Source organism: Barbus barbus (genome assembly GCF_936440315.1).
Source record: "Barbus barbus genome assembly, chromosome: 8".
Lineage (NCBI taxonomy): Eukaryota > Metazoa > Chordata > Actinopteri > Cypriniformes > Cyprinidae > Barbus > Barbus barbus.
In genome coordinates, this window is record NC_136736.1 from 35,589,106 (window position 1) to 35,616,500 (window position 27,395).

The 27,395-nt window shown below is 40.0% G+C and overlaps 2 protein-coding genes across 3 annotated transcripts in view; both read left to right on the forward strand.

Annotated features, from left to right (window-relative positions):
• Positions 1–8,307: 8,307 nt before the first annotated feature.
• Positions 8,308–18,514, forward strand: LOC306874349 (uncharacterized protein; the record flags this gene model as incomplete). The annotated part of the gene is made up of 6 exons (XM_079424314.1): positions 8,308–8,424; positions 16,281–16,320; positions 16,573–16,737; positions 16,820–16,936; positions 17,874–18,006; positions 18,079–18,514. 6 exons carry the CDS (start codon positions 8,308–8,310, stop codon positions 18,512–18,514), a joined length of 1,008 nt encoding a protein of 335 aa, XP_079280440.1.
• Positions 18,515–24,212: 5,698 nt separating this feature from the next.
• Positions 24,213–27,395, forward strand: part of LOC306874122 (immunoglobulin-like domain-containing receptor 2) — a 29,237-nt gene continuing 26,054 nt past the window's right edge. For both annotated transcript variants that reach the window (XM_079423906.1, XM_079423905.1), the window contains exon 1: positions 24,213–24,330. In XM_079423906.1, the coding sequence (XP_079280032.1) occupies positions 24,273–24,330 (58 nt within the window). In that variant the 5' untranslated portion in view covers positions 24,213–24,272. The remainder of the gene's footprint in view (positions 24,331–27,395) is intronic.

Here is a 27,395-nt window from a genome sequence, read left to right on the forward strand (position 1 = left end):
TCTGTCTTTGTTTTAAAATGTAGGTGTATGCAGAGTTCCTACGAATTACAAACCAGAACCTGCCCAACACATTCTACTCAGAGCTTGACCGACATCTTCCTAGACTGATGACCCTGTTCAGACAGAAGGCAGAACCGGGAAGACATCAGATGCTTTGACTGAAATCCTAAAACTCCATGATGAACAGGTACAAATATTGTTATCCCTTTTTTATAGGTCTAATTCCTAATTAAAAGAGGAACATTGGAAAACATTTGAAAAGTTTGATGATTCAAATGAGCTTTGAATACAACAACTTGTCCACTTTTTTTTTTTTGGTATTTGTCTGATTTTGTATATCTTGTGTTGTTTAACATTTAAATAAGTTATGTACAATTCTGTTTTTATCGTTATAGGCGTTTCATGACATACACACAAAGCGTGTTACTGTTCTTCATGCCCTTCCTGTGTATCTACGTGAGGACGTCTCTGAGTTTTTCAAGACCTGCACAGTGAGTTTTTTTTAAATCTCACGACCATATTAAGTAAACAGTTCATATGAATACAGACATACTTACACGCTTACCCTTGCTCAGTCTTTCAAATCACATAGTTTGTGTGATTTGAAGAGATTTGAAGCGATTTGTTTTCTTTGACCTTACTGTAAAAAAAAAAAAAACCTTTGGTACTAGATTGCTTTAAACAAAATTAAGCATTTTTATAGTTTTTTTTTTAGCATAGTATCAATTTCTTGTTTACTGGTAGCTTAGCTGGGTCCTGTAGAACACTGATCTTCTGTTTAAAATCGTCATACTGTAGTTTGTTCACACAACAATCAAAATCATTAAACTTTCTGTCAGTTGGTCTGAAGCAATATTGTTTGTTAAATCTCATGACTAACTAAATGCCTTTATCTTTGCACTAAACCTGCTGTAAATATTTTTGTCAAAAATCTTAATAAAAATCTTTAATCCTTTTATATCTATTTTATTTTACAGGACACATCTGATGAGCCAGAGCTTTTAGATGTTGCAGTGGCCCTCCTCGCAGTCGTCAAAGATAATGACACAAGTCCAGTTCACTTCCAGCCTGTGAAAATCTGTTGTCATTGAAAGCGGGTTGTGGGCAACCTCCCCAGATTTGCTGATGCCTTCCTGGTAATGTTTGGACTGATCTATGCACTACACCTCAGCTATCCCAGGGGACTGACCAACACTTTTGAATTCATTCAGAAGATTTTACTTGGTCTTGACGATGGTAAACTGTCACCCAAGTTACAGAGTCTCAAAAATGACGATGCGCATCAGAATAATTACTAAGGCCTGGCAGTTCCTCTGTAGTTCAATGTAGGTTATTTCTGTGAAAATAATGGTTAAAATGTTTCTGCACCAATTGTTTTTTTTTTTTTCCCCCACAATATGCACAGTGTGCCTTTTGTATTTATTAATGTTATTTGGCATTAATACTGCTCTTGTTCTTGAGAGTTGTTAAGTACAGCTGGGTAGTACTTGATAAATGTACAGGTATTTTAGTTTTAAATGGTACATGCTGTTGTAAAGTTTCATGCAGGTTCATACATTTGTAATTTTAGAGGTGCTATCTTAATCTGGTGTTCAGGTTTTAGCCTAGTGCATCTCTGAATTGTTTTATGTTTCTGTCTTTTAAATTAACACTGCAGTGTTAAATAGAAGATGGCAAGAATTCAGTGTAACTCACTGTAACTTAAACTGTTGAAGTTGTTTGTACTCAAAATATTTGAGGCAACGAGTTACCACAAAAATTGAGTTTTTAGGCATACGATTTTGAGTCTTGTGTGTCAAAGGTTTTGAGTTACTTGTACTTGTAAAACAAATGACTAAGACTAATAAATATTGAGTTGATGCTACTTAAAAATGGTTATTTGTGTACTTATTTTTTTTTTGTAATGTTAACTTAATACAATGAGAATGGGTAAGGAAAATTTTAAGTTGCTATAACTGAAAATGTTTAAGTTGATTTGATAAGTTTTAATTTAACTGTAATTAAAATGTTTATGTAACATGTAATCCAAATATTTAACCTTTTGAAATATATTTTTTTTTAAGTTCATGAACTTAAAAAAATTGAGGCAACGAGTTACATCAATTTTTTTGAGTTCTGCTTACTAATTTGGTTTTACAGTGTGTAAGATTTCAGGTTCAGATGCCGTTTCTGTCACTTCTCTCATCTGAAATAGTCCTGCAGAGAGAATTTTCCATTTCTGTTCTAAATATAGGGCCTAATAATATCTGATGAAGTCTTTCAGTACATCTGTGTCCCTGCAGCACAAAAGTAGTCATCAGTAGCACAGGTATATCTGTAGCAATAGACAACAATACATTGTATGGATCAAAATTATACATTTCTCTTTTATGACAAACATCATTAGGATATTAAGATCACGTTCCATGAAGTTTAGTAAATTTCCTACCGTAAATATATCAAAACTTCATTTTTGATTAGTAATATGCATTGCTAAGAACTTCATTTGAACAACTTTAAAGGAGATTTTCTCAATATTTAGATTTTTTTGCTCCCTCAGATTCCAGATTTTCTAATAGTTGTATCTCAGACAAATATTGTCCTATCATAACAAACCATACATCAATGGAAAGATTATTAAAAAAAATTGACCCTTATGACTGGTTTTGTGCTCCAGGGTCACATCTGAGCTGAAAAAAAACCACATTCAAAATATTTCTTATATTAAGAAGATGTTTGTAATGGCTTTAGATGGAGTACTTTCGTTCTGCTTTCCTCACGATTCTAACAAATTATGTAGAGCTGTAAAGATGTGACACCGTACATATGAAGAAATGAAGTGAAAAAAGGACCAAACAAATGAAAGTGCACATTCTCTGATTCTCAGCCGTGTTTATAATCAGAGAAACGCCTCCTGCTTCCGTCCACACCAGCTAAAGCGAGTCGTTCTTTATATAAAGAGCTTTCATGGCTTGTTGGTTCTGAGATGTTGTTTCCAGCTTCTTTTCAGCCTGTATCATCACTCAGCAAACACAGGAAAGCCGATTAGTCACCAGAAGAGTCGGATGGCAGCTCGCGTAAGTGTTTTGAATAACTTGGTCGCAGTTCTGCTGTTTAAATTATTTACTTGCTACTAGGAAGGAATAGGAAGGAATTCCTACCTATTTCTACTCTGCATTTTCGTAGGTTTTTCTGTTTGATTGCACTTACTGGTAATTAGAATAATTTGCGCCTCAGCTGAGAACAAGCCTGGGGTGCGTTTCTCAAAAGCAACTATGGTCGCAAGTTACGTCGTTACCAATAGAGTTCAATGGGATTTACATCCATAGTTGGCTAAGGATGCTTTTGGGAAACGCACCCCTGTGTGATTGTGCAAAGTGTTATTCGCCGTCCACACGAAATCATGAAAACGGCGTTTTCAAATTTATCCACCCTGGGACCCGGTTTCAAAAATGATCGGTTTCACTCTTCGAAAACGCCGGTTTCGTGTGGACGAAACGCCTATACGGTAAAAAATTTATGCGTATACAGAGAAACCCGTCTTCGTGTGGACGGGGCCTTAGTTTCGTCTTGAGCTATTAGCAGTCCTACCTTATTGGCTGGGCTGATCAGAAGCCGGCCACAGCTGTTTTCACTCTAGTTTCTTAGACTGTATTTATTTGATGTCAGAGCGCTGGGAAGCGTTCAGCCTCCTCGTGTGAAGACCAACGAGTGTAAAGACAGACGACTTTTTCCTGCGCGACTTTGACCGAGCAACGACACCGAGCACAAACTTATGTATCGTTTTTATCTTCCCTCACACTTTCCTATCCTCTATCCTTCCACGTCTATCATGTGTTTCCAAACCATTCCGGTTCTCTCTCAACCTCGCTCTAAAAACACACGCAGAAGGTTACGTAACCCTGCTAACCTGCGCACTCTCTACATCTTCCACTGCACCTCTTTCTTTCTCTGTAGGTCTTTGGAATTGCCAGTCAGCTGTCAACAAAGCCGACTTCATTTTTGCTTTTTCCTTACATTCCACACTCAGCATCCTGGGCTTGACTGAGACCTGGATCCGTCCAGAAGACACAGCAACCCCAGCTGCTCTCTCACAATTTCTCTTTCTCTCACACCCCCAGGCAAGTTGGCCGGGGTGGGGGCACTGGTTTGCTCATTTCTAACAATTGGAAATACTCTACCCACTCTCCCCTAGACAATCTCAACTCATTTGAATCTCATGCCGTTACTGTAACAGCTCCTATAAGATTCCAGATTGTGGTAATCTATCGTCCCCCGGGCCAAATACCACCAACCTTCCTAGATGAGCTGGACGGACTGCTGTCGTCTTTCATGGAGGATGGCACTCCACTCTTAGTCTTCGGCGATTTCAACATTCACCTAGACAGGCCTTATGCTACAGACTTCCAGTCACTCCTAGCTTCATTTGATCTCAAACGCCTCACCACTACTAGCACGCACAAATCAGGCAACCAACTCCACTTAATTTACACACGCAATTGTACTACAGATAACATTCTGGTACATCCACTACATATCTCTGACCATTTCTTCATTACATTTACTTTACATTTTGCTACCCAGGTGCCCTTACCGGTTACTTTCAGACGCAACCTACGTTCCCTTTCCCCCTCTCTTCTTTCCTCTGTAGTATCCTCCTCTCTTCCCTCGCCTACCCATTTCTCTTCTCTGGATGTAAATGCAGCCACTGACACTTTATGCTCTACCTTAACCTCTTGTCTAGACTACATCTGTCCTCTCTCCTCCAGGCCAGCACGGGCTGTCCCTTCTAACCCCTGGTCATCCGATCTTCTTCGTGAGAATCGGACCAAACTCAGAGTGGCAGAGAGAAAATGGCGCAAATCAAACGATCCGTCGGACCTGAGTAGGTATCAGTCTTTGCTTTCATCTTTCTCTACTGAAGTCCACACTGCCAAATCCTCACATTTCCACAACACGATCACCAGCGCTCCAGACATGCGTAATCTCTTCAGAACATTTAATTCTCTCCTCTGTCCCCCTCCTCCACCTCCCACCACTTTGATAACCGCTCACGACTTTGCCTCTTTTTTCACAGACAAAACTAGAACAATCAGTAACCAGTTCTCAACTCCACAGGACCTCCAATCAATCACATCCACTGCTCTAACTCCCATCTTCTCCTTCTGTCCCCTCACCGAGGCAGAAGTATCCAAACTTCTCCTCTCCAGCCATCCTACAACATGTCCTCTCGACCCGATCCCCTCACACCTTCTCCAAACAATCTCTCCCACACTCTTACCGGCACTCACACACATTATCAACACATCTCTCCTCACAGGCATCTTCCCCACAGCATTCAAGCAGATTCGGGTAACCCCACTGATCAAAAAACCTACATTAAACACTTCTCTTTTAGAAAACTACAGACCTGTCTCTCTCCTTCCATTCATAGGGAAAACACTCGAACGAGTTGTCTTCAACCAGCTCTCAGGGTTTCTTTCACAGTACAACAAGCTGGATGCTAAACAGTCAGGTTTCAGGAGTGGCCATTCAACAGAGACTGCGCTACTCTCAGTCACTGAAGCCCTGCGAACTGCAAAGGCTGATTCCAAATCGTCAGTCCTCATTCTGCTGGATCTTTCTGCTGCTTTTGACACTGTCAATCATCAGATTCTCCCTCTCATCACTGGGCATCACTGGGCATCACTGGAATTCCACTTCGCTGGTTTGAATCCTATCTCACCGGGTTAGGGTTAGGTTAGGGTTAGTTCTGAAGAGATTAGGTTAGGGTCAGGCCACCCTGATCTTTCAGGGTGGCCTGGGGAGGGGAGGTATCCAAACCACATCAACTGGTCACTGGAGTTCCTCAGGGATCGGTTCTTGGACCCCTCCTCTTCTACACATACACTACATCGCTGGGTCCCATCATACATGCACATGGCTTCTCCTATCACTGCTACGCCGATGACACACAGCTCTCTCTCTCTTTTCAACCAGATGACCCAACGGTAGCTGCACGGATCTCAGGCTGCCTGGCGGACATCTCGGCACGGATGAAAGAACATCACCTACAGCTCAACCTGGCAAAGACGGAACTTCTTGTCTTCCCTGCCACTCCGACTCTACAGCACGACTTCACGATTCAGTTAGGCTCATCAATGATTACCCCATCAACTTCGGTCAGAAATCTTGGTGTAATCTTTGATGACCAGCTGACCTTCAAAGAGCACATTGCAAAGACTGCTCGATCCTGCAGGTTTGCACTACACAACATCAGAAAGATCAGGCCCTTTCTGACAGAGCATGCTGTGCAACTTCTTGTCCAGGCCCTTGTTGTTTCTAGGCTGGACTACTGCAATGCTCTTCTGGCTGGTCTGCCATCAAACACAATCAAACCTCTACAAATGATTCAGAATGCAGCGGCACGACTGATCTTCAACAAGCCCAAAAGAACCCATGTTACACCTCTCTTCATCTCTTTGCACTGGCTACCAGTGGCAGCTCGCATCTAGTTCAAGACACTGATGCTTGCGTACAGAACTACCACAGGCTCAGCACCCTCCTACTTCCACTCACTATTACGAACCTACATCCCCTCCAGAAGTCTGAGATCTGCTAGTGAGCGACGCCTTGTGGTACCATCACAGAGAGGCTCAAAATCACTCTCCAGAACATTCTCGTTCACCATTCCTGGCTGGTGGAATAATCTTCCCACCCCTATCCGGAACGCCGGATCCCTGGCAACCTTCAAGCAACAACTGAAAACTCATCTCTTTCAGCAGTACTTGACTTCATCCTAAACTCAAAAAAAAAAATTAAAAAAAAAATCTTTCCCTCTATCTTTCTCTCCACCTACTAGCTTGTACTTATTTGAACAATGACTGAGACTTGGTGTTACGAGCACTTCCTCTGTCTGATTGCCTCTTCAAGATGAATCGCTTCTTGTATTCCCCAATTGTAAGTCTCGTTGGATAAAAGTGTCTGCCAAATGACTAAATGTAAATGTAAACACACAGATGAGCAGACACTGCAGTTTAATGAGAGCTGAACAAAGCTGTTCCATCAGCTCTCTCTCTCTCAGTCTCTGCCTCTATCTCTCGCTCGCTCTCTCTCTACTGTGACTGTGCCCTTGAGTCTATGTCACTATGAACGAGTCTCTCTTGAATCTCCAGCGATGCTCCATGAGGATGAAGCAGTGCAATGCGGTTTATTCCAGAGAGAGGCTGATCTTCACAGAACAGCGTGTTCCCACTGATTCATGCCTTTCTGAAGGACGTTTCTGTTCAGTTTTGGTTTAGTTCTGTGCTACTAGTTTAATTTTAATCTTTAGCATTATTTATCTGTGCCACACATGACCTATGTGTGATATATCCTGATGAAGTTCCTTTGAACCAAAAATAACTTTTAGGATGTGATTCCTCTTTAATCTGTTTTATGGCACTTCTGAACTATTTCTGTCTTTAAAAGGCACACAGATTTTTCACAGACTTAGAAGACATTAGAAGAGAGGAAAAACACTCGGCTGAATTCAGAACAATATAGTGCACAAGTCACATGAACTACAGTCAGAATCAGTCACTTTCACTGAATCAGGTGAAGATCTGGCCGCTTCACCAGGACACTTCACAACATTTGGACAGCAGGAGCCGCTTCAAATTTGGACAGAATCAGGGGATTGTTCTTTTGAAGCGGCGCAGACGTGTGCTGAAGACTCTGAAGAGAAACACCGCAGAATAAGCCTTCAGACGTGGAGTGTGTCTACGGCCCATTACCCACAGTCCCATATTTAGCATTCTGCATATACACGCATTCAAGTTTTGATTAATAAATAAGACCGATAAATCATTGAATAAAAATAAATTAATGCTGCTGGCATTACATGAACATGCATTCAGCTGCAGAAAAGGATGGTGTTATAATGCGACGCAGCATGATTTCAGTGACGTCTGACTGAATGCGCTCATATTGTGAAACTCTCATTTTTAAAAATAAAAATCGTTTTTTTCATTTTTGCAAAATGGTCTGAATTGTTCATGATTCAGTTTGATTCATTCAGACAGTTCAGTCACACGCTGAATCATTTGCAGCAGTTTCTCAAACCATAAGACACTTAAGACAAAAAGATTCCTGGATGAGAGGGATATTTACTAAAAATAGGAACTAAAACATGCAAATGTCTTCTGATGTTTGTAATGATGAAGCATGTGCATGTGGCTACTGAATGACTCTGTACTGCAGGTAAAGACTAATCATAGCCTGTGCATGCATATATATATATATATATATATATATATATATATATATATATATATATTAAAAAAACATAAAAAATAAATAAATAAGAGCATGCACTGTTTGATAGCAGATCTGTGTCCCAGTACTGATGAACAGCTAAAAACGCTCCTGGAGGAGGATGAAGGACAGACACACTGGCAGCTCAAGCTGGAGGTCAAGGCTTGGCTGGTTAGCAGGGTTCAGTAAAGCCCCTGCTGGTCAAACATGGAACTGCAATGGGGGAAAAAAACATCTTTCTCCACTAATGAGTATCAGCCTTCTTGTTCCAAAGAAATCTGTTCGCCAGTGGCTTCCCTGTAGCAGTTCTGTGAACACTTCTAATCTATAGTAATCACAGTGTTGAATTATGACTGCTTCTGGGGTTGGATGAGGTGTTATAAGACAGAACAAGAACACACTTCATCTTTAACTCGGCCTCACGGCCTCAAACTGATTCATTCTGAGTCTCATTCAGACGAATAAACCGCTTCAGTGACTCAAACACTAACAAGACTTGTTACAAACACAAAAGCAGCGCGAGGCGCATGGATAGAGACGATAACACTTCATTCATTCAGATCTGCTCGACTGCTGCTGTAATGTGAATTGACCTGATTGTTGTGTCATGGCCTGTGTGTCGAGCTTGTGTTGATCATTCAAGTCACCTTTGTTATCAATTGCATTATACAATACAGACTGTTTCAAAGCAGGTTCACGGTCATAAACAAGAAAATAATGATTCAATTATGCAAACAAAATTCAATTAAATTCAATAGTAAACAGTCATCATTCAGTTGAAATGCATTCATACTAATGGCAGCTGATGGGCTGGAGTATGTATGTGTTTGTGATTGGACTGTGATGTAAATATTACATTTTCTTTTCTTTCTTTTTTTACTTTTAAATTAATTTTCATCATTTTCAAATTTAAAATCAGGAAGCTTTTTTTTTTGGTGGGTTGCCAGGAATTAAGTATGCTGTATGCGCTGCGGAGAGAAGGGAATGAAATGTCACAGTTTTGTATTTTGCTCTGAAACCAGCAGCACATACAGTAGCCTAGATTTATGCTTTCAGTTTGAATGGAAATCTTATACAGTATTACAGTTTTTTTTTCTGTGCACAAGATGCTAATGAGTGAACACTAGCCAGTCTACATCAGCAGACCAGAGCCACAAACACCAGAACACCCTAGCAACTGCATAACACCACCTTAGCAACCAGTCAGAACTCCACAGCAATGGCCCGTGTTGTGGCTATGAGCTTGATGCAGACAAAAACAACTTTATTCACAAATCAACTCAAGATTTAGCTTCATATTAGCTAAGGATTCAGAGGATTCAGAGGATGCTGCGTGATTGTGTGAGCCTAAATTACATCATTAAACCTCCTTTTCATGTTCTGCGTCGCGTGTTTGTGTGCATCAGCTTCAGGGCAAAAGCCACAGACCTCTCAGTAAGACTTACATCTGAGGACCATAAAAATAACCCTGTCCATGACTCAAAAACAAAACATTTTAGTCTGTTTATGCATTAAAATTATTATATTCCAAATAATTCACATATTTATTTATATTATGCTTCAGGCTATAGATATAGAAATGTCTATGCATTAATGAATATAGATTCATGAAAAAAGGCTTCAGAGCACCAACAAAAAACACTTCAGTCATCAAGATGTTTTACAAGAGTGACACCTGCAGTAAAACACATTATATTGTTTCTAAACGAGTCTGATGCTCATCGTGACTGAAACACAAAGTCTTTCATTTCTCTTTCTCTCAGTAAATCATAGGAACAGCAAACAATCCTCCGCATGAGCGAATGTTATGTGATTGGGTTCAGAGAGGTTCATTTCTGTGCTGTGTTTCAGCAGAACACTGACTCAGTGTGGCACAAAACAGAGATTGACCTTTAGCAGTTTATTAAGAGCGCAGATGAGCCATGAGCTGCAGGCGTCTGATTGGCTGACACACGGCTAGAGTCAGCTAATCACACATTAGTATTTATCCAGAGATCTCTTCAGTGGTCCTTATTCAACCCTGCAATGATGATCTGAGACGATCCATTAAAGAGACAGTTTATCCATAAATAGAGAGTTGGTAAACAAACACTTGATGCTTCAATTCTTTTTTTTCCGTTCTCTGGAATTCAATGCCTACCAGCGGCTGTTTGGAACATTCTTCAAAATATCTTCTTTTGTGTTCAGCAGAAGGAGGTCATGCAGGTTCAGAACCACTTGAGAAAGAGTAATTGATGACAGAATTATCTAACCCTTTAACCTGGGTCTCTCAGCTCTGAGTTATTTTGGTTGGAGTCATGTTATTTTATTTTAGGCCTGCTGTTAAATATGAAGTGAAGGGGCTCAAATCAATTTTGAAACTCTTCAGCACACATGATTGATATCAGCTGTAATATTTCCCTGCATCTTGAGCCGTTTCCACAGAAACAGTTGAGCTGTGAGAGCGGATAGGTGTTTGATCAGGAGCTATGAATTATGCCCATTGTTTCATCTGAAGCTGAATAAATAATCTCTCCATTGATGTATGGTTTGTTATGATAGGACAATATTTGTCTGAGATACAACTATTAGAAAATCTGGAATCTGAGGGAGCAAAAAAATCTAAATATTGAGAAAATCTCCTTTAAAGTTGTTCAAATGAAGTTCTTAGCAATGCATATTACTAATCAAAAATGAAGTTTTGATATATTTACGGTAGGAAATTTACTAAATATCTTCATGGAACATGATCTTAACTTAATATCATAATGATTTTTGGCATAAAAGAGAAATGGATCATTTTGTCTATTGCTACAAATACAGGTCCTTCTCAAAAAATTAGCATATTGTGATAAAGTTCATTATTTTCTGTAATGTACTGATAAACATTAGACTTTCATATATTTTAGATTCATTACAACACAACTGAAGTAGTTCAAGCCTTTTATTGTTTTAATATTGATGATTTTGGCATACAGCTCATGAAAACCCAAAATTCCTATCTCAAAAAATTAGCATATTTCATCCGACCAATAAAAGAAAAGTGTTTTTAATACAAAAAAAGTCAACCTTCAAATAATTATGTTCAGTTATGCACTCAATACTTGGTCGGGAATCCTTTTGCAGAAATGACTGCTTCAATGCGGCGTGGCATGGAGGCAATCAGCCTGTGGCACTGCTGAGGTGTTATGGAGGCCCAGGATGCTTCGATAGCGGCCTTAAGCTCATCCAGAGTGTTGGGTCTTGCGTCTCTCAACTTTCTCTTCACAATATCCCACAGATTCTCTATGGGGTTCAGGTCAGGAGAGTTGGCAGGCCAATTGAGCACAGTAATACCATGGTCAGTAAACCATTTACCAGTGGTTTTGGCACTGTGAGCAGGTGCCAGGTCGTGCTGAAAAATGAAATCTTCATCTCCATAAAGCTTTTCAGCAGATGGAAGCATGAAGTGCTCCAAAATCTCCTGATAGCTAGCTGCATTGACCCTGCCCTTGATAAAACACAGTGGACCAACACCAGCATCACTGGCTGTGGGTACTTGACACTGGACTTCAGGCATTTGGGCATTTCCCTCTCCCCAGTCTTCCTCCAGACTCTGGCACCTTGATTTCCGAATGACATGCAAAATTTGCTTTCATCCGAAAAAAGTACTTTGGACCACTGAGCAACAGTCCAGTGCTGCTTCTCTGTAGCCCAGGTCAGGCGCTTCTGCCGCTGTTTCTGGTTCAAAAGTGGCTTGACCTGGGGAATGCGGCACCTGTAGCCCATTTCCTGCACACGCCTGTACACGGTGGCTCTGGATGTTTCTACTCCAGACTCAGTCCACTGCTTCCGCAGGTCCCCCAAGGTCTGGAATCGGTCCTTCTCCACAATCTTCCTCAGGGTCCGGTCACCTCTTCTCGTTGTGCTGCGTTTTCTGCCACACTTTTTCCTTCCCACAGACTTCCCACTGAGGTGCCTTGATACAGCACTCTGGGAACAGCCTATTCGTTCAGAAATGTCTTTCTGTGTCTTACCCTCTTGCTTGAGGGTGTCAATGATGGCCTTCTGGACAGCAGTCAGGTCGGCAGTCTTACCCATGATTGCGGTTTTGAGTAATGAACCAGGCTGGGAGTTTTTAAAAGCCTCAGGAATCTTTTGCAGGTGTTTAGAGTTAATTAGTTGATTCAGATGATTAGGTTAATAGCTCGTTTAGAGAACCTTTTCATGATATGCTAATTTTTTGAGATAGGAATTTTGGGTTTTCATGAGCTGTATGCCAAAATCATCAATATTAAAACAATAAAAGGCTTGAACTACTTCAGTTGTGTTGTAATGAATCTAAAATATATGAAAGTCTAATGTTTATCAGTACATTACAGAAAACAATGAACTTTATCACAATATGCTAATTTTTTGAGAAGGACCTGTATACCTGTGCTACTTATGACTGCTTTTGTGCTGCAGGGTCACATATAAACACACAAGAGCGCAACATTTCTTAACTTCTGACAGTCTGCTGAAATACTGAGTCAAACAAAAACAAAACTCTCTAAAAACTTCTGTAACTACATGATGCAGCCCAGATCTCAGCCAATCACAAACACAGACACACTCCAGCCAATCAGCTGCCATTAGTATGAATGACCAACACAACACACAAACAAAAACAATTCACATTAATGAAGCATACGATCAAACCCACAGCAGAGCGGAAACAAGAAACAAGCAGAAGTGAATGAATCACATCTTACTCACCTCGAGATGATTCTCAATGCTCTTCTTGAACGTCCTCACGCAGACCTTTGATGAACGCTTGTTAGAGGATCTGTATGTTCTAGACACGCTCAACATGCAGGATGCAGTGATTCAGTTAATGATTAATGTCTTATAAAAGTAAAGAACACTTAGTTTGTATCAGATGCTTCAATGATTCGTTCAGCAGCACAGGATTCATGAATCTTCTCTTGCAGGATTCAAACCGTGAAATCGTTTATCTCTGCATTCATGAACGCTGAATTGTTGTTTGGCTTCGTTAAGTCATTTTTACGTTATGGCAATGGTGACTGAAAGTTTAAGGACATGCCACAACAAAGGTGAAAACAAAAAATTAAACAACTTTTTTATTTTATTTAATTTTTAGAGTCATAAAAATGTATTTTAGTTTTTAGTTTTTAGTTTCAGAACTTTTATTTTATTTAAATTTTAATAATTTTTATTTAATTGTGTAACGTGGGGTTTGGGTTTTGTTTCTGGTTTAGGTTTTCGTGTCTTTTATTTTGATATTTTGCCTTGTTTCATGTTCCTGTTATGTGGTACTCTTGTCTGTGTGTCATGTTCTTATTGGTTGTCCTAGTCATGTGTCTTGGTTCTCATTGGTTAGTTTATGTCATGTGACCCACATGGTTTGATATATATAGCCCCCATGTTGCCCTTGTTTTTGTCGAGTATTGTTACTGTAATCTGCTGTTGGTGAGTTCATGTTTCTGTCAAATCAAGTGAAGTCTGTTTATATTTTGGGATTACTTTTGAATAAAACTGCACATGGGTTCTTAAACTCACATTCAGTGGACTCATTATGAATTGTTAACAGTTTTTTTTTAATGTAGCTTTCATTTTCTTTTTACAATAATAACCTGGAGACAGACATGTAGGAATAGAAACTAATGGAAGAATTGACATTCCTGTTGTCGTCTTCACCCTCATTCTGAAGCTTCGGCACATTCCAGCTCATCATTACTCTCTGAGGACGAGAGACGCCTCTTAATGAAGTAAATGTGCTGCGCCGAGGGCCGCGCTTACTCGCAACACAGAGGACCGAGGCGCTTTAAGCACTTCATCAGCATGCATCTCAGCGAATCTGACGCCACTCGAGGACATGCTCATTACAGCCTCCATTATCACCAATCAACTCCAATCAAAGACCTCCACCAGCCAATTCAGATCCAGCATCAGCCAATCAGTGCTGCGTGGTCCGGACTCAAACGGGTCGTTTGGATCGATCTAGAGCAACGCCCTAGTATAAATATCTGCCAATTCTTGAATTAAGATGCATTTTCTTGCCAAGTAAAATATTTTCGGAAAAAAATCTAAACTCAAAATTTAGTTAGTTTTTGCTTAAAACAAGTAAAAATATCTGCCAATGGGGTAAGAAAACTAATCTTAATTCAAAGGCTAAACAAGATTATTTTACGCCCTCGTCCTTAAAAACCATTATTTTTATTTTCACATTCTCCATTAAAAGACCTTCAAAATGATGTATGAATCAGAAGAAAAATGACTGAGCTACTGTAGTAAAGTCAGCAAAGTCAATTTTGAGAAAAAAATCCCAATTGTTTTTTTAGCTATTTATTTTTAAAGCGCATTTAAAAACAACCGAAGTTGACCCAAATTCTGTACAGAATAGAATAAAAAAACTATCAAATTTAAAACGCAAAGTTTTCTGAAGGTTCCAAAGAAACCTCCAGTTCTTTTCTTAATAATAATTACTATATTAATAATCACAATATAACTATTTTTATTTCATCTCTGTTACTATAAGAACAAATGTAAAAAGTATACAAATATAAGAAAGAAACTAAATAATGCATTACCCATTACCATTTTACATCTAAATAAAAGCATTCAAATAATCAAATGTAAAAATCCATTTAGTGTGTTCATTACAAATAAATTGATTATTAAAATTACAAAAGCAGTTCAATCAAGAGCAGCGAGTGATTTCCTCTTTTCTTTCTTGTTAGACTAATATTAATGTGACAGACGGCCTATATATTAAGACCTACTGTAAATCTAATATTATGTTACACATCAGATGTTTTTCACCCAAACGTTCACTTAAAGGGTTAATTCACCCCAAAATAAAATTAGCCCACGATTTACACACCCTCAAGGCATCCTAGGTGTATATAATCCAATCAGTGTTTTTTGTTTTTCAACAATCCAAAAGAAGTCCAATAAAGTGCATCCATCCATAATAAAATGTGCCTCACATGGCTCCAGGGGGTGAATAAAGGCCTCCTGTAGTGAATCGATGCGATTTTGTAAGAAAAATATCCATATTTAAAATGTTAAACACTTTTCTCTCACTTCTGCTAACTGTCATATGTGGAAGTCGTTCCGGTGGATGACATAAGACATAGGCGTTGTGCATGCGCCGGTGATTATTGACGAACGCGGAAGTGCAGAGGAGAGAGCAAAACAAAACTCTGCTCACGAATTAGAAGCACAAAATGAGGATTTGTAAAGAAAAATGTTGGAGGAATTTGATGTAAGCCAAGAGGAGAATGGTTTTCCTTTATTAAAGTAAGGAAACTTTGCTCCTATAAACAAATGTTTGTCCTCACGAGACTACCATATTCTCACCGGAGCTTACGCTATGCTGACGTCCTTACACAAAATTATTTATAACATTTTAAATATGGATATTTTTCTTACAAAAACACACATTGATTGGCTACAGGAGGCCTTTATTTACCCCCCGAGTGTCACAGAACGGTGTCTAAAATAAACTCACGCATGAAGATGATGAAAGCAAATAGTATTTTAATAATCCACAAGAAGGTAGTTCACATAAGGGAGGCAGGAGACATACATAGGGAACATTCACAAAACCTGACAAAGAGAAACTGAACAGACTAGAACTAAGACAGGGAGGTAAATGAGGATAATTAATGGAACACAGGTGAACAGAATGACACAATCAGACACGAGGAAAAACTAGGTCACAGGCACATGGAGAAAACACAATAAAAAGTCTTGGGATGTGACACCGAGTCGCCTGAGGATTCATTATGGATGGATGTGCTTTATTTGACTTCTTTTGGACTATTGAAAAAAACACACACCTACTGCCATTCTAACGCTTGGATGAGCCAGGATCATTTTTTTAATTTTTAATACAACTCTGATTGGATTCGTCTGAAAGAAGAAAGTCATATACACCTAGGATGCCTTGAGGGTGAGTAAATCATGGGGTAATTTTTGAGTGAACTAACCCTTTAAGACAACAGATTATGTTTGCGTGAACTTAAATACTGTAATTCCGTGTATATGTGTATATTTATCAGGATCGTGCACTGTTGGAAACGCCTGTATGTGGGACAAAAGGTACTCCTCTCAGAAAACATACAAATAAAGATCATTTTAGATGTTTCTCTACTATTTAGAGCATTGGGATCGCTAGACGAGGACTTAATGAACTAATTTTTGTGAAAACCTCAAATTCGACTAACATTGACATTTTTCACTTTTTTTTTGCGTGTATCTCAAAATTAGCCTGTGTGCATTCACACTCATTTTGCCATCCCGGGTCATAAATGTGCATGCTACGATGACGAGTGTGTTCTTGTTTTGTGCCAGTGGCTCCATCGACACCCATCTGCAATGTTGTTGGGAAGAAAGAATACTTTGAGAACATCGAGCTGACCAGCCGCTCCGAGGAGGGAACGCCGACACCGACCTACAAATGGCAAAGCTACGGTGTTAATAACCTCCCTCGACCGCTGCCGCTCAAGGCCACTGATCGTACGTGTGTGAGACGCTGCTCAACTACATGCTGAGACCTTCTTCTCCTGCATCACTGATCAGTGTGTCTGTCTCTCCTCAGAAAATGGGGTTTTGTCGCTTCTCAATATTTCCATGGACACTTCTGGCTTCTACATCTGCACGTCCACCAATGAAATCAGATCTGCGAAGTGTAATGTGACCCTGGCCGTCATGCCACGTAAGAAACAGTGCAGCTTTTCTCTGAGAACTGATCTGTCGTAACCTCATGACCAGTGTTGGGCTCATTACTCAAAAAATTTAATTTATTACTTGTTACGCCTTTCAAAAGTAATATTATTAAAAGTAAAATCAATTATATAAAAGTGTTATTAATCTTATTAACTGTCATGTGTAGCTTGAAGCTAATTGCAGCAATAATTTCTCTGTTACCCTTATATGATTATATCTCATGATGTATTTTATCAAAAGAAATAGCATAAGTGCGTTAGAAAATGTTTAATTTTCTTTTTAATTATTGTAATATAATTTATATTGGGATCAGAGGGATGTGCATGGACAAGCCATGTAACGCCAGAGTAAAGTAATGCCACAACTTACACATTGCTGTTCAAATCATCAAATCAATGGAATGCCAATATTTCCATCCGCTGAATGTAAGCTTCTCCATATTCCAATCTTGCCTGCTGCACCGGTGATTTCATGTGTTCATAAATCGTGAATATAAATCTTAGAAAATATTAGATTGTTGGACTTTAAATCAGTAGAAGTTGAGGCATCAAAGCAACTAAGTAACGAGCTATTTTATGGATGGCAACTCTGATATTATTACGAAATCGGTAACACTTTATTTTAAGGTATCCTTCTTACACAAGTTACATTTATTTACTATTGTAATAACAATGAATTATGGATAATTACATGCAAGTAACCCTAAGTCTAACTCTAACCATAAAGTACATGTAGTTAATTAATATTACAAAGTATTTAAATATATAGTTACACTGTAACAAGGATGCCCTACAATGAAGTGTAACCCTGGAATCTTATTAGTAATTAGTTACACTACTAGTTACTGCACCAAAGTAATATTATTACTGTAACTAGTTACTGCCCAACACTGGTCATGACTAACCCAACCGTCTCTTCTCCTGTAGCGTCCATGAACATGGCCTCCACGGCGGGGATCATCGGGGGCGTTGTGGCCGTGGCTGTTTTTATTGGAATCATCATCTGCTGCTGCTGCTACTGCCGTCGCAGGAAGAAACAGGCTGAGGAATACGCAATGGGGTGCGCAAAAAACCCATCTCGCACATCCATCGCTGAGGGCGTTCTCTAAGCTTTATTCCTCTGTGTTCGCAGGACTCCTGAAGGAGGAGAGTTCACAGACAAGGACCCTGAAGGGAGAGAGGACGACAGTGAAGAACACGTGAAGTATGAGGAAGAGCGTCGCGTGAAAAGCGCAGACAGACTCGATCTGCCTGACGACCGCAGTGAGAGGAGCTACGATCGTCGCAGCGACTACGACGACCGGAGAGATCACTACACCGACAGACGAGACGATCGCAGCGACCGGGGAGAGAGGAACGACAGAGACGACCGGCGCGACCGCTACGACGACGGCAGAGATCGTTCCGATGATCGCAGAGACCGCTACGATGACCGTCGTGACCGCTACGACGATCGCAGAGACCGTCATGATGACCGCTACGACAGCGACCGTTACTCCGACCGCTACGACAGTCGCGACAGACCGCCCAGCATTCCACCGAATAAACCCAAAGATCCGAGGAACTGAGTTCAGCAAACGCAGAATCGCTCCTCAGAAATACACAGAAACTAGAGAAAATGGACAACTAAACTGCTTTAAGAATCGTTTTTGTGCCTCATATCCTGAATATGAGATTTTACAGAATAAGGGCGTGTTCACACTTGGCGTCGTTTTTGACACAAAGTTGACAAGAACGCTTTTTTAGTAAAATAAAAAGCTGGCAGCGTTTTGGTTACAAATAGCAGCCGAGGGCGTCTTTTGTTGCTATAACAACAGCTGGAACAGTAGCCTAGCACTGTGTGCTGCAAAAATGTTGAGAAAAAAGATGGCCCTTGCGTTGGCTTTTGAAGTTAATGGGGAGGAAAATGTCAGTTCACAAACGACGTTTGTGGGTTTGCGACATCATTATATAGGGAAGGAAACCGTGTGGTGCTTACAACAATTTAGTCATGCATGGTTTGAGGCATATTTTATACTTTATAGAGTTTTGTGCTCTTATCATACAACTCCTCGTGCTCCAAAACTAGTACGATCTATCTACCGGCTATCTTCTCCATTTTTTCTTGTTGTTTTTGTTGTTATGGAAACAGCTTGCTTGTCATTGGTCAGTTGACGTAGGGTGTTTTTTTTCCTTTTGAACTGCAGAAAAAGAGAGGAGCATCTCGCTGCAGAACACAAGATCCAGGGGGCGTGGTTGGATCCAGATCCAACTCCTCCCACTTCACATTTACATAAACCTACCCATCTCCACCCCCTGATCGCTAAACCCACCCCATCTCCACCCCTAAACCTACCCATCTCCACCCCCTGATCCCTAAACCCACCCGATCTCCACCCCTAAACCTACCAATCTCCACCCCTAACCCTACCCATCTACACCCCCTGATCGCTAAACCCACCCCATCTCCACCCATAAACCTACCCATCTACACCCCCTGATCCCTAAACCCACCCGATCTCCACCCCTAAACCTACCAATCTCCACCCACTGATCGCTAAACCCACCCAATCTCCACTCCTAAACCTACCAATCTACACCCCCTGATCGCTAAACGAACCCATCTCCACCCCCTAATCCCTAAACCCACCCCATCTCCACCCCTAAACCTACCCATCTACACCCCCTGATCGCTAAACCCACCCCATCTCCACCCCTAAACCTACCAATCTCCACCCCCTGATCGCTAAACCCACCCCATCTCCTGTCACAGATTCTGAGGCGGAAGCAAGGATGCAGGCGAGTATATTTATTAATGGTCAGATGACACAAACTCAATACAGACACAGTCTCTCGGATGGGATGGTGGCGCAGGGACCAGATGAACAGCGTGCAGGTGATGAGTGGTGAGGGTGAATCCAGTGCTGGTGATGATCCGGGTGAGACGAAGACTCTTGACAACACTCAGACACGAACAGGAAGTCGATGGTATACGAAGAAAACACTGGCTGGGAACACATCCAAACACATCCAAACGATCTGACAAGAGAGAGAAGAATGCAGTGAGGCTTTATAGATGAGTGAATTGGCAGCAGCTGGTGCGGGGAATGAGATCAGCTGCCGCGTTGATCACGGAGCGAGGGAAACTGCCCACTCGCACACAATACGCAGACACAGACAACAATACACGAGACATGAAGAAGGCAGTAGATTCATATACCGTGACATCTCCACCCCTAAACCTACCCATCTCCACCCCCTAGATGTGGATCCAACCACGCCCCCTGGATCTTGTGGACTGCAGCGAGCCCTACTTGGAAAAAGACGCCGGCGGTGGCATCTTGAAAAGCGCTCAGGACTTTTTTGAAAACACGGTTAACTCAATAGGATTATTACGTAAAACAGATGCTGGCAGCTTCAAAAAAGACACCAAGTGTGAACATAGTCAAAAAGAGCTTTAATAAATCTCCCACTGACACACTTCAGTGTTGTGGCCATTTAGTCTCTAATGTGTTTATATTTTTTAATGTGAAATACTCTTTGATTTGACTTCTGTTCATGTGTATTGTGAAAGGCCGTTGCTGTGTTCACGTCTATGTTTGAAAGCACCTCATCTCATAAGCTCTTCTGTTTCTTTATTTTTCAGATCTTTGACTCTTTGTTGTTTCATGTGGGATTTTCCTAAACTTTCTTAACTGCATTTACAGGAATAAGTTGTGTGAATCTATTAGATTTCCATTTTCAGTTTCAGCCCATTGCTTTATTTTTGTATTGTTTCAGAATAAAACATTCAAGCAAAAGTCTTCTGTTGGTGGACAAACGGGTTTCACTGAAGTTCCTGATTCAGTTGTTTAACATTCAGGCTTCTGTTAAACTGTGACGGAGTGAAGCTGAACTGCGGTGGTTAGTTTATTTCTAACTATAACCCATTTACCGCTCAGTGCTGGTCATCTATTGTCCAATGACTTCTCTCTTCATTATGATTGATTAAGAAAAGCGGTTCTGTTGCTCTTGATGATGTCAATCTGTGAGTTTTGCACACCAGGGCATTTTCAGATAAGATGTAATAGAAGTATTCTTAAACATTAAAGCTGAATCATGTCAAGGAAAACATATTTACATGTATATGACAGAAATGTATTGTTCAACCTAGAGAAGATCATGCTTGGCTCTTCATGCTTTTTATAATTCATTTATGTTTTTATTGATTTCAACATACATTCTGATGTTGTTTCTCATTTAATTTATTTTGTTACATGACAATCATTAAATACATTTTTTACTCCAGTTATTATTTCTCAGTGTGAGAGTATTTTTAGAAAGTGTATTGACAAAAACCTTAACGTGTTGGCTATATGACAGATGCTGAACATTTGCATGTAGTCACACATGTGTAAGTTATAGCAATGGGAACCTGCTGTTTAGGGAAACAGGTGTTTTTTTTTACATCTCAAAATGTAAAAAATACAATTTAAATGTACATTTACTATTGTTTTGCGTACAGATTGCATTTCTCATTATTAGTGACTGTCTGTATTACTTTTTTGGCAGACACTGTCATCCAAACTGACTTACAGTACATTTACAACTTTGTATGTACTTCATTCATTCCCTAGGAATCGAACCCACAACCCTGGTGTCGCAAGCACTATGACCTACTGTTTGAACTGGAGGAAACCCTTTATTAAATTTACATGTTAATCACTAGAAAAAAAATATAATTTTAGAATTTAAGAACAGCCAATGAATGAATGAATGAGAATGTTTAGAAGCAGTTCAGTTACAAACACATGCTGTTACAGTTTGTGTTACAGTGTTACAGACTGCGTGACAATCCCTTACGAAAATTATAGTTTTATTGTAGTAAAAGTGTAGTAACCATGTTTTTTTGGTGTATTGATTATCATTTGTATAACCACAGTTTTACTACAAATACCCTGGTTAAACTATGGTTCGTGTAGCAAAACCATGGTAAGTGTGGGTTCATGTGTGGTTACTAGGGGTGGCACGGTTCGCGGAAAAAAACCGAACCGCACGGTTCTCCACACACGGTTCGGCACGCGCTAGGACCGCGGTTCAACTGAATTCTGACAACATGTGGTTTGTTATAAATAACACGTAAAACAAATAGGGTTCGGCTAATGTATGTTTCTGTTAATGGATGCGCATTCTGGCTTCCCAGTACATTATAACAACAGCGATGAGAAAGAAAAAAATAAAAAATAAGTGGACAAATCATTCACTCTTGTTCAATGCGAGTGCCGTATGCTGGAATATGAGCATTTATTCCGTCATCACCCGGGTGCTGATAGCGCGCGCACAGGTGAGACCTGAACAGCACACGTTGATATCGGTGTTTAGACTAAAGTCATGTAAGCTTTGCCAGCTCAAATATTTAAGAGCCAGAGGACGCGAGCTCGCGCGCGCAGTGAGAAGATTTGTGCGTGAGCTCATCAGAAGCGCACAAACCTGCGCCTCAGAACGCGCGCAAATATGAAGCTCTCTCTGAAGTATTGTTGTCGTGACGTATTGTCAAGTATGGTGACCCATACTCGAAATTGGTGCTCTGCGTTTAACCCATCCAAGTGCACACACACAGCAGTGAGTAGTGAACAAATGCACACACACACACACACACACACACACACACACACACCGTGAACACACACCCGGAGCAGTGGGCAGCCATGCTGCGGCGCCCGGGGAGCAGTTGGGGGTTCGGTGTCTTGCTCAAGGGCACCTCAGTCGTGGTATTGAGGGTGGAGAGAGCGCTGGACATTCACTCCCCCCACCTACAATCCCTGCCGGCCGGGGGCTCGAACTCGCAACCTTTCGATTACGAGTCCGACTCTCTAACCATTAGGCCACGACTTCCCCCCATTGTGTTTTAATGGATAAATTCACACAAAATTCTGTCAAAATGCCCGTCTTGGTAAGTATCCTATAGCAGACATAGCCGGCTGGGCGTACAGTATCAGTGCTTTCTCTTAAAGTGACAGTTAATATTAAATAAACAGCAACAACAAAGAAATCACTCACTGCTCTTGATTGAATCGCTTTTGTAACTTTAATAAAGAGTAATCTTTAATTTATACAGTCAAATATGCAATGCTGTTTTACCTTTGATTACTTTAATCATACTTCAATTTCTGTACCTAAAAAACCCCCTGAAAATCACTGATTATTTTATTTGTATCTTTACTCTATTGTATTTTTATTTGTGCTGTTGCTTGTAGTTAAAGGTCTGCTTTTATTTGTGTACACTCACAATGAAAACAAAACAGATTTTATATATATAACATGTAATAATATTTAGCATTTTCACATCAAAATAAAAGAAACTGAGCAAAGTAGATGTCTTTTTTTTCCCTGTTGTACCGAAATTGTATCGAACCGTGACCCCCGAACCGAGGTACGTACCGAACCGTGACATCTGTGTACCGTGCCACCCCTAGTGGTTACCATGGTTTAACTATAGTAACCATGTTTTTTTTGTCTCTATTTATGGTAAAACCATGGTTAATTTTCGCTGCTACACCTGATAGAAACACTAGAGGGCGAAATCATTATTGATACAAGTCCAATATCAAACTTCAAACTTCCTTGAACTGATACTTAGACAAACATGATGATCGATAACATTTGAAACAGTTTGCTGTTTGTAAAATCTGTACGGGAAAACTGAAGCATTAAATAAGGTTTGAGTTTTCTCATAGAGATTTATTATGCTTTGTATTCTGACGAGTATTTCGAGAAAACAGGGTTAGAAAATAATGAAATGATGAATGTGTGTAATAGTGTTGCTGAAACTCCTCATAAGTGTCCCTGCAGCACAAAAGCAGTCATCAGTAGCACAGGTATATCTGTAGCAATAGACAACAATACATTGTATGGATCACAATTATACATTTCTCTTTTATGACAAAAATCATTAGGATATTAAGATCATGTTCCATGAAGATATTTTGTATATATTCCTACCGTAAATATATCAAAACTTCATTTCTGATTAGTAATATGCATTGCTAAGAACTTCATTTGAACAACTTTAAAGGAGATTTTCTCAATATTTAGATTTTTTTGCTCCCTCAGATTCCAGATTTTCTAATAGTTGTATCTCAGACAAATATTGTCCGATCATAACAAACCATACATCAATGGAAAGATTATTTATTCAGCTTTCAGATTAAAAAGGCCCTTATGACTGGTTTTGTGCTCCAGGGTCACAAATGTTGTCGGTAACGCGTGACCGCGCCGGGGGCGGGCGCGCGCAGCCCCGGTACTCGAGTCTCGAGACGCAAAACAAACGTGAAGAGAAACGGAGCGAAACACGGCAGAGATTCCGCGATGGCTCTCAGACCGCTTTCCCTCCTCAGATGCGGGATCTCTCTCTTGGTCTTCACAGGTGCGTCACTTTCCGAGAGTTTGCAGAAGTTGAGCAGCAGGTTGTTTTCTCGCTTTTCACTGCAGCTCCTTCTTTGTTAACGAGTAATGTAGTATTTGCGTTCAGCTGTATTACAGTAAATGTGGCGCATGATGTTTATCAGCACAATCACTTCAGGTGTTGCTTTATTTGGAGAGGAGTTTCGCAGCTGTTACATACAGTAACATTAAACGATCGTCTTCAGTAGTTGAAACAGTTAAACTGTTACAGCACTTGTGTGATCACCATGGTAACGGTGTAAAACTGCTTACGGAGCAGATACACCTCTGAACTAGTGACTGTGTGATGATGATGATGATGATGATGTCTAAGCAAAGCCTCTATAATCAGGAGCTTCTCTCCACACTGCTCTGTTTGCCACTGAGATACAGAGAAATGTGGAATTTGTAAGGTTTTACTGTAAGAAACGGTGTTCCTGTGTCTGCCTATGCCTGACAGATAGATAGGCTAGATATAAATACAAAAACATTTGTCTGTTTATTCATTAATATAGTCTGCATTTTGTTACAGAACACATTTCCACAGCAGTTTAATTTGACTCACTACAGTTTTAGAGTTTAAAAAGCATCTGAAGAGAGAGTCGTCTAAAGAGCTTTCTCATCAAACACATGATCTGCTCCCTTACTAGTGAACACTCCCTGCTGCTGTCTGTCTGTCTGTCTGTCTGAATCCTGCAGGTCAGATTCAAACCAGCTGTTCCTGGGTGTGTTACTTTATAAACCCACCACAATCTGAAAACAGCTCTTCTGTTGACCGACTAGATTGATAGCAGATATTCAGAAGCTCAGAGGAGACACACGTGTGTGTGTGTGTGAGAGAGAGAGTGTGTATGTTTATGTGGTTTATGAGGACACAAATGTGTATAATGACATGGGTATGACAGAGGTATTACAATATGAAGGTGGTTTATGAGGACACTGCCTATGTCCCCGTAATTCAAAAGGCTTAAAAAACATACTAAATGGTGTTTTTTTGAAAATCTAAAAATGCACAAAGTCTCCTGTGAGGGCTAAGTTTAGGTGTAGGGTTGGTGTAGGGCAATAGCACACACAGTTTGTTCAGAATAAAAACCATTACGCCTATGGAGAGTCCCAATAAACCACAAAAACCAACATGTGTGTGTGCAAAATTGCATAGTACAAAATTGTTGTATGCGTTTTTTGGGGGGTTTCGTATTCGTCATTCTTTCCTATCAAAATACTTGCTACGGATGCAAAAACACAGAAAAATCAAAACTTTTTTTTTTTTATGACATACAAAACTTTTGAAGGCAGTGTGTAAACATGATGGACACAACATGAGGTCAAATTTTTTACGTGTGAAAATTTCGACCTTTATTCTCACTGAATCTTCTGTTTCCCTCAGAATTACATTATAAGAACGGTGTTTCATGTTGACTAACTGACATCTAACAACTGTTGGTGACTAAATCCACTTGTTGAGTTGTGACATATTGAATACTGTTCCCGTTGTTAATTGAGAAAAATCTCAACAGCCATTTGAAATTCCCCTCGGGATAATTTATGTTTCTGTTTTGTTTTCTTTTGCTTTTATAATTAAATCTACCATTTCCCTGCACTTGAGTTCTCGGTTCATTTTCACTGCACGTATCATGACAGAAACATAAATTACCCCGAGGGGAAAAACAGACCGACAGAGCAATGCAAAAACGAGGACTAGAAACACACATGACTTACTGCACCAAGAACATATGACAACGTGGCCGAACAGGACTGCAAACACCAGGATCATTTAAAGGAGACAAACGAGGAGGAACCAGGTGTACACGCTGAGACAATTAGGGAATAACAAGGAGGGCGGGGTCAAACAATCAACCGGGGAACACATGGAACAATCACAACACAAACCCATGTGCTCAGACAAGACAGTGACATCTGGTGGCCAACCAGGGCACACCCACAGGATACGTGACATTTATAAGCACATTTATTTATTTCTTTACAGCACATGTTTAAGCCAATCTTTTAAAAACTCAATGTGTACACAAGAGTATCCAGGCTCACAATATTTCAACAATTCATAAAAAATTAATCACTTTCTGGTCAACTGAGATTTCACTATGAAGCTAAAGTTGAGCCAATCTAACGCTAATTCTCAAAGAAACCTTTATAGATTTTCAGATAAACATCATTTAGTATTTTTAATCTTTCTTCCCCTTGTGGTGGGGAACGAGGTTCCTAACTGATGACGAAGAATTTACAGAGAAGCCATCAATTGCTATATGGTGTTCTAGGTTATTACATGCGGAGGTTTTAGGTCCGATAATTAACACCCGTTTTTTCAGAATTTAGCAGTAAGAAATTACTCGTCATCCAGTTTTTTATATCAACTATGCATTTCAAGTCAAGGCATTCCGTGAGTTTTGCAAATTGGTGTGTTTAGTCGGGCCGAAAAGAATATTGAGCTGATTATCATCAGCAGTGAAAGCTAACACCATGTCTCCTAATGATATCTCCCAAGGGTAACATGTAAAGCGTGAAAAGTAATAGTCCTAGTACTGAGCCTTGAGGTACTCCATACTGCACTTGTGATGGATATGATACCTCTTCATTCACTGCAACAAATTGATGGCAGTCAGATAAGTACGATTTGAACCATGCTAAGGCACTTCCTCTAATGCCAATATAATTTTCTAGTCTATTTAAAAGAATGTTGTGGTCGATAGTGTCAAACGCAGCGCTAAGATCCAGTAGCACTAATAGAGAGATACAACCACGATCAGATGATAAAAGCAGGTCGTTAGTAACTCTAATGAGAGCAGTCTCAGTACTATGATACGGTCTAAATCCTGACTGGAAATCCTCATATATATCATTTTTCTCTAAGAAGGAACATAGTTGTGATGATACTACCTTTTCTAGTATCTTTGACAGAAAGGGGAGATTCAAGATTGTTCTGTAATTAACTAATTATTTTGGGTCAAGTTGTGTTAAGAGGCTTAATAACAGCCAGTCTGAAGGTTTTGGGGACATATCCTAATGACAATGACGAATTAATAATAGTCA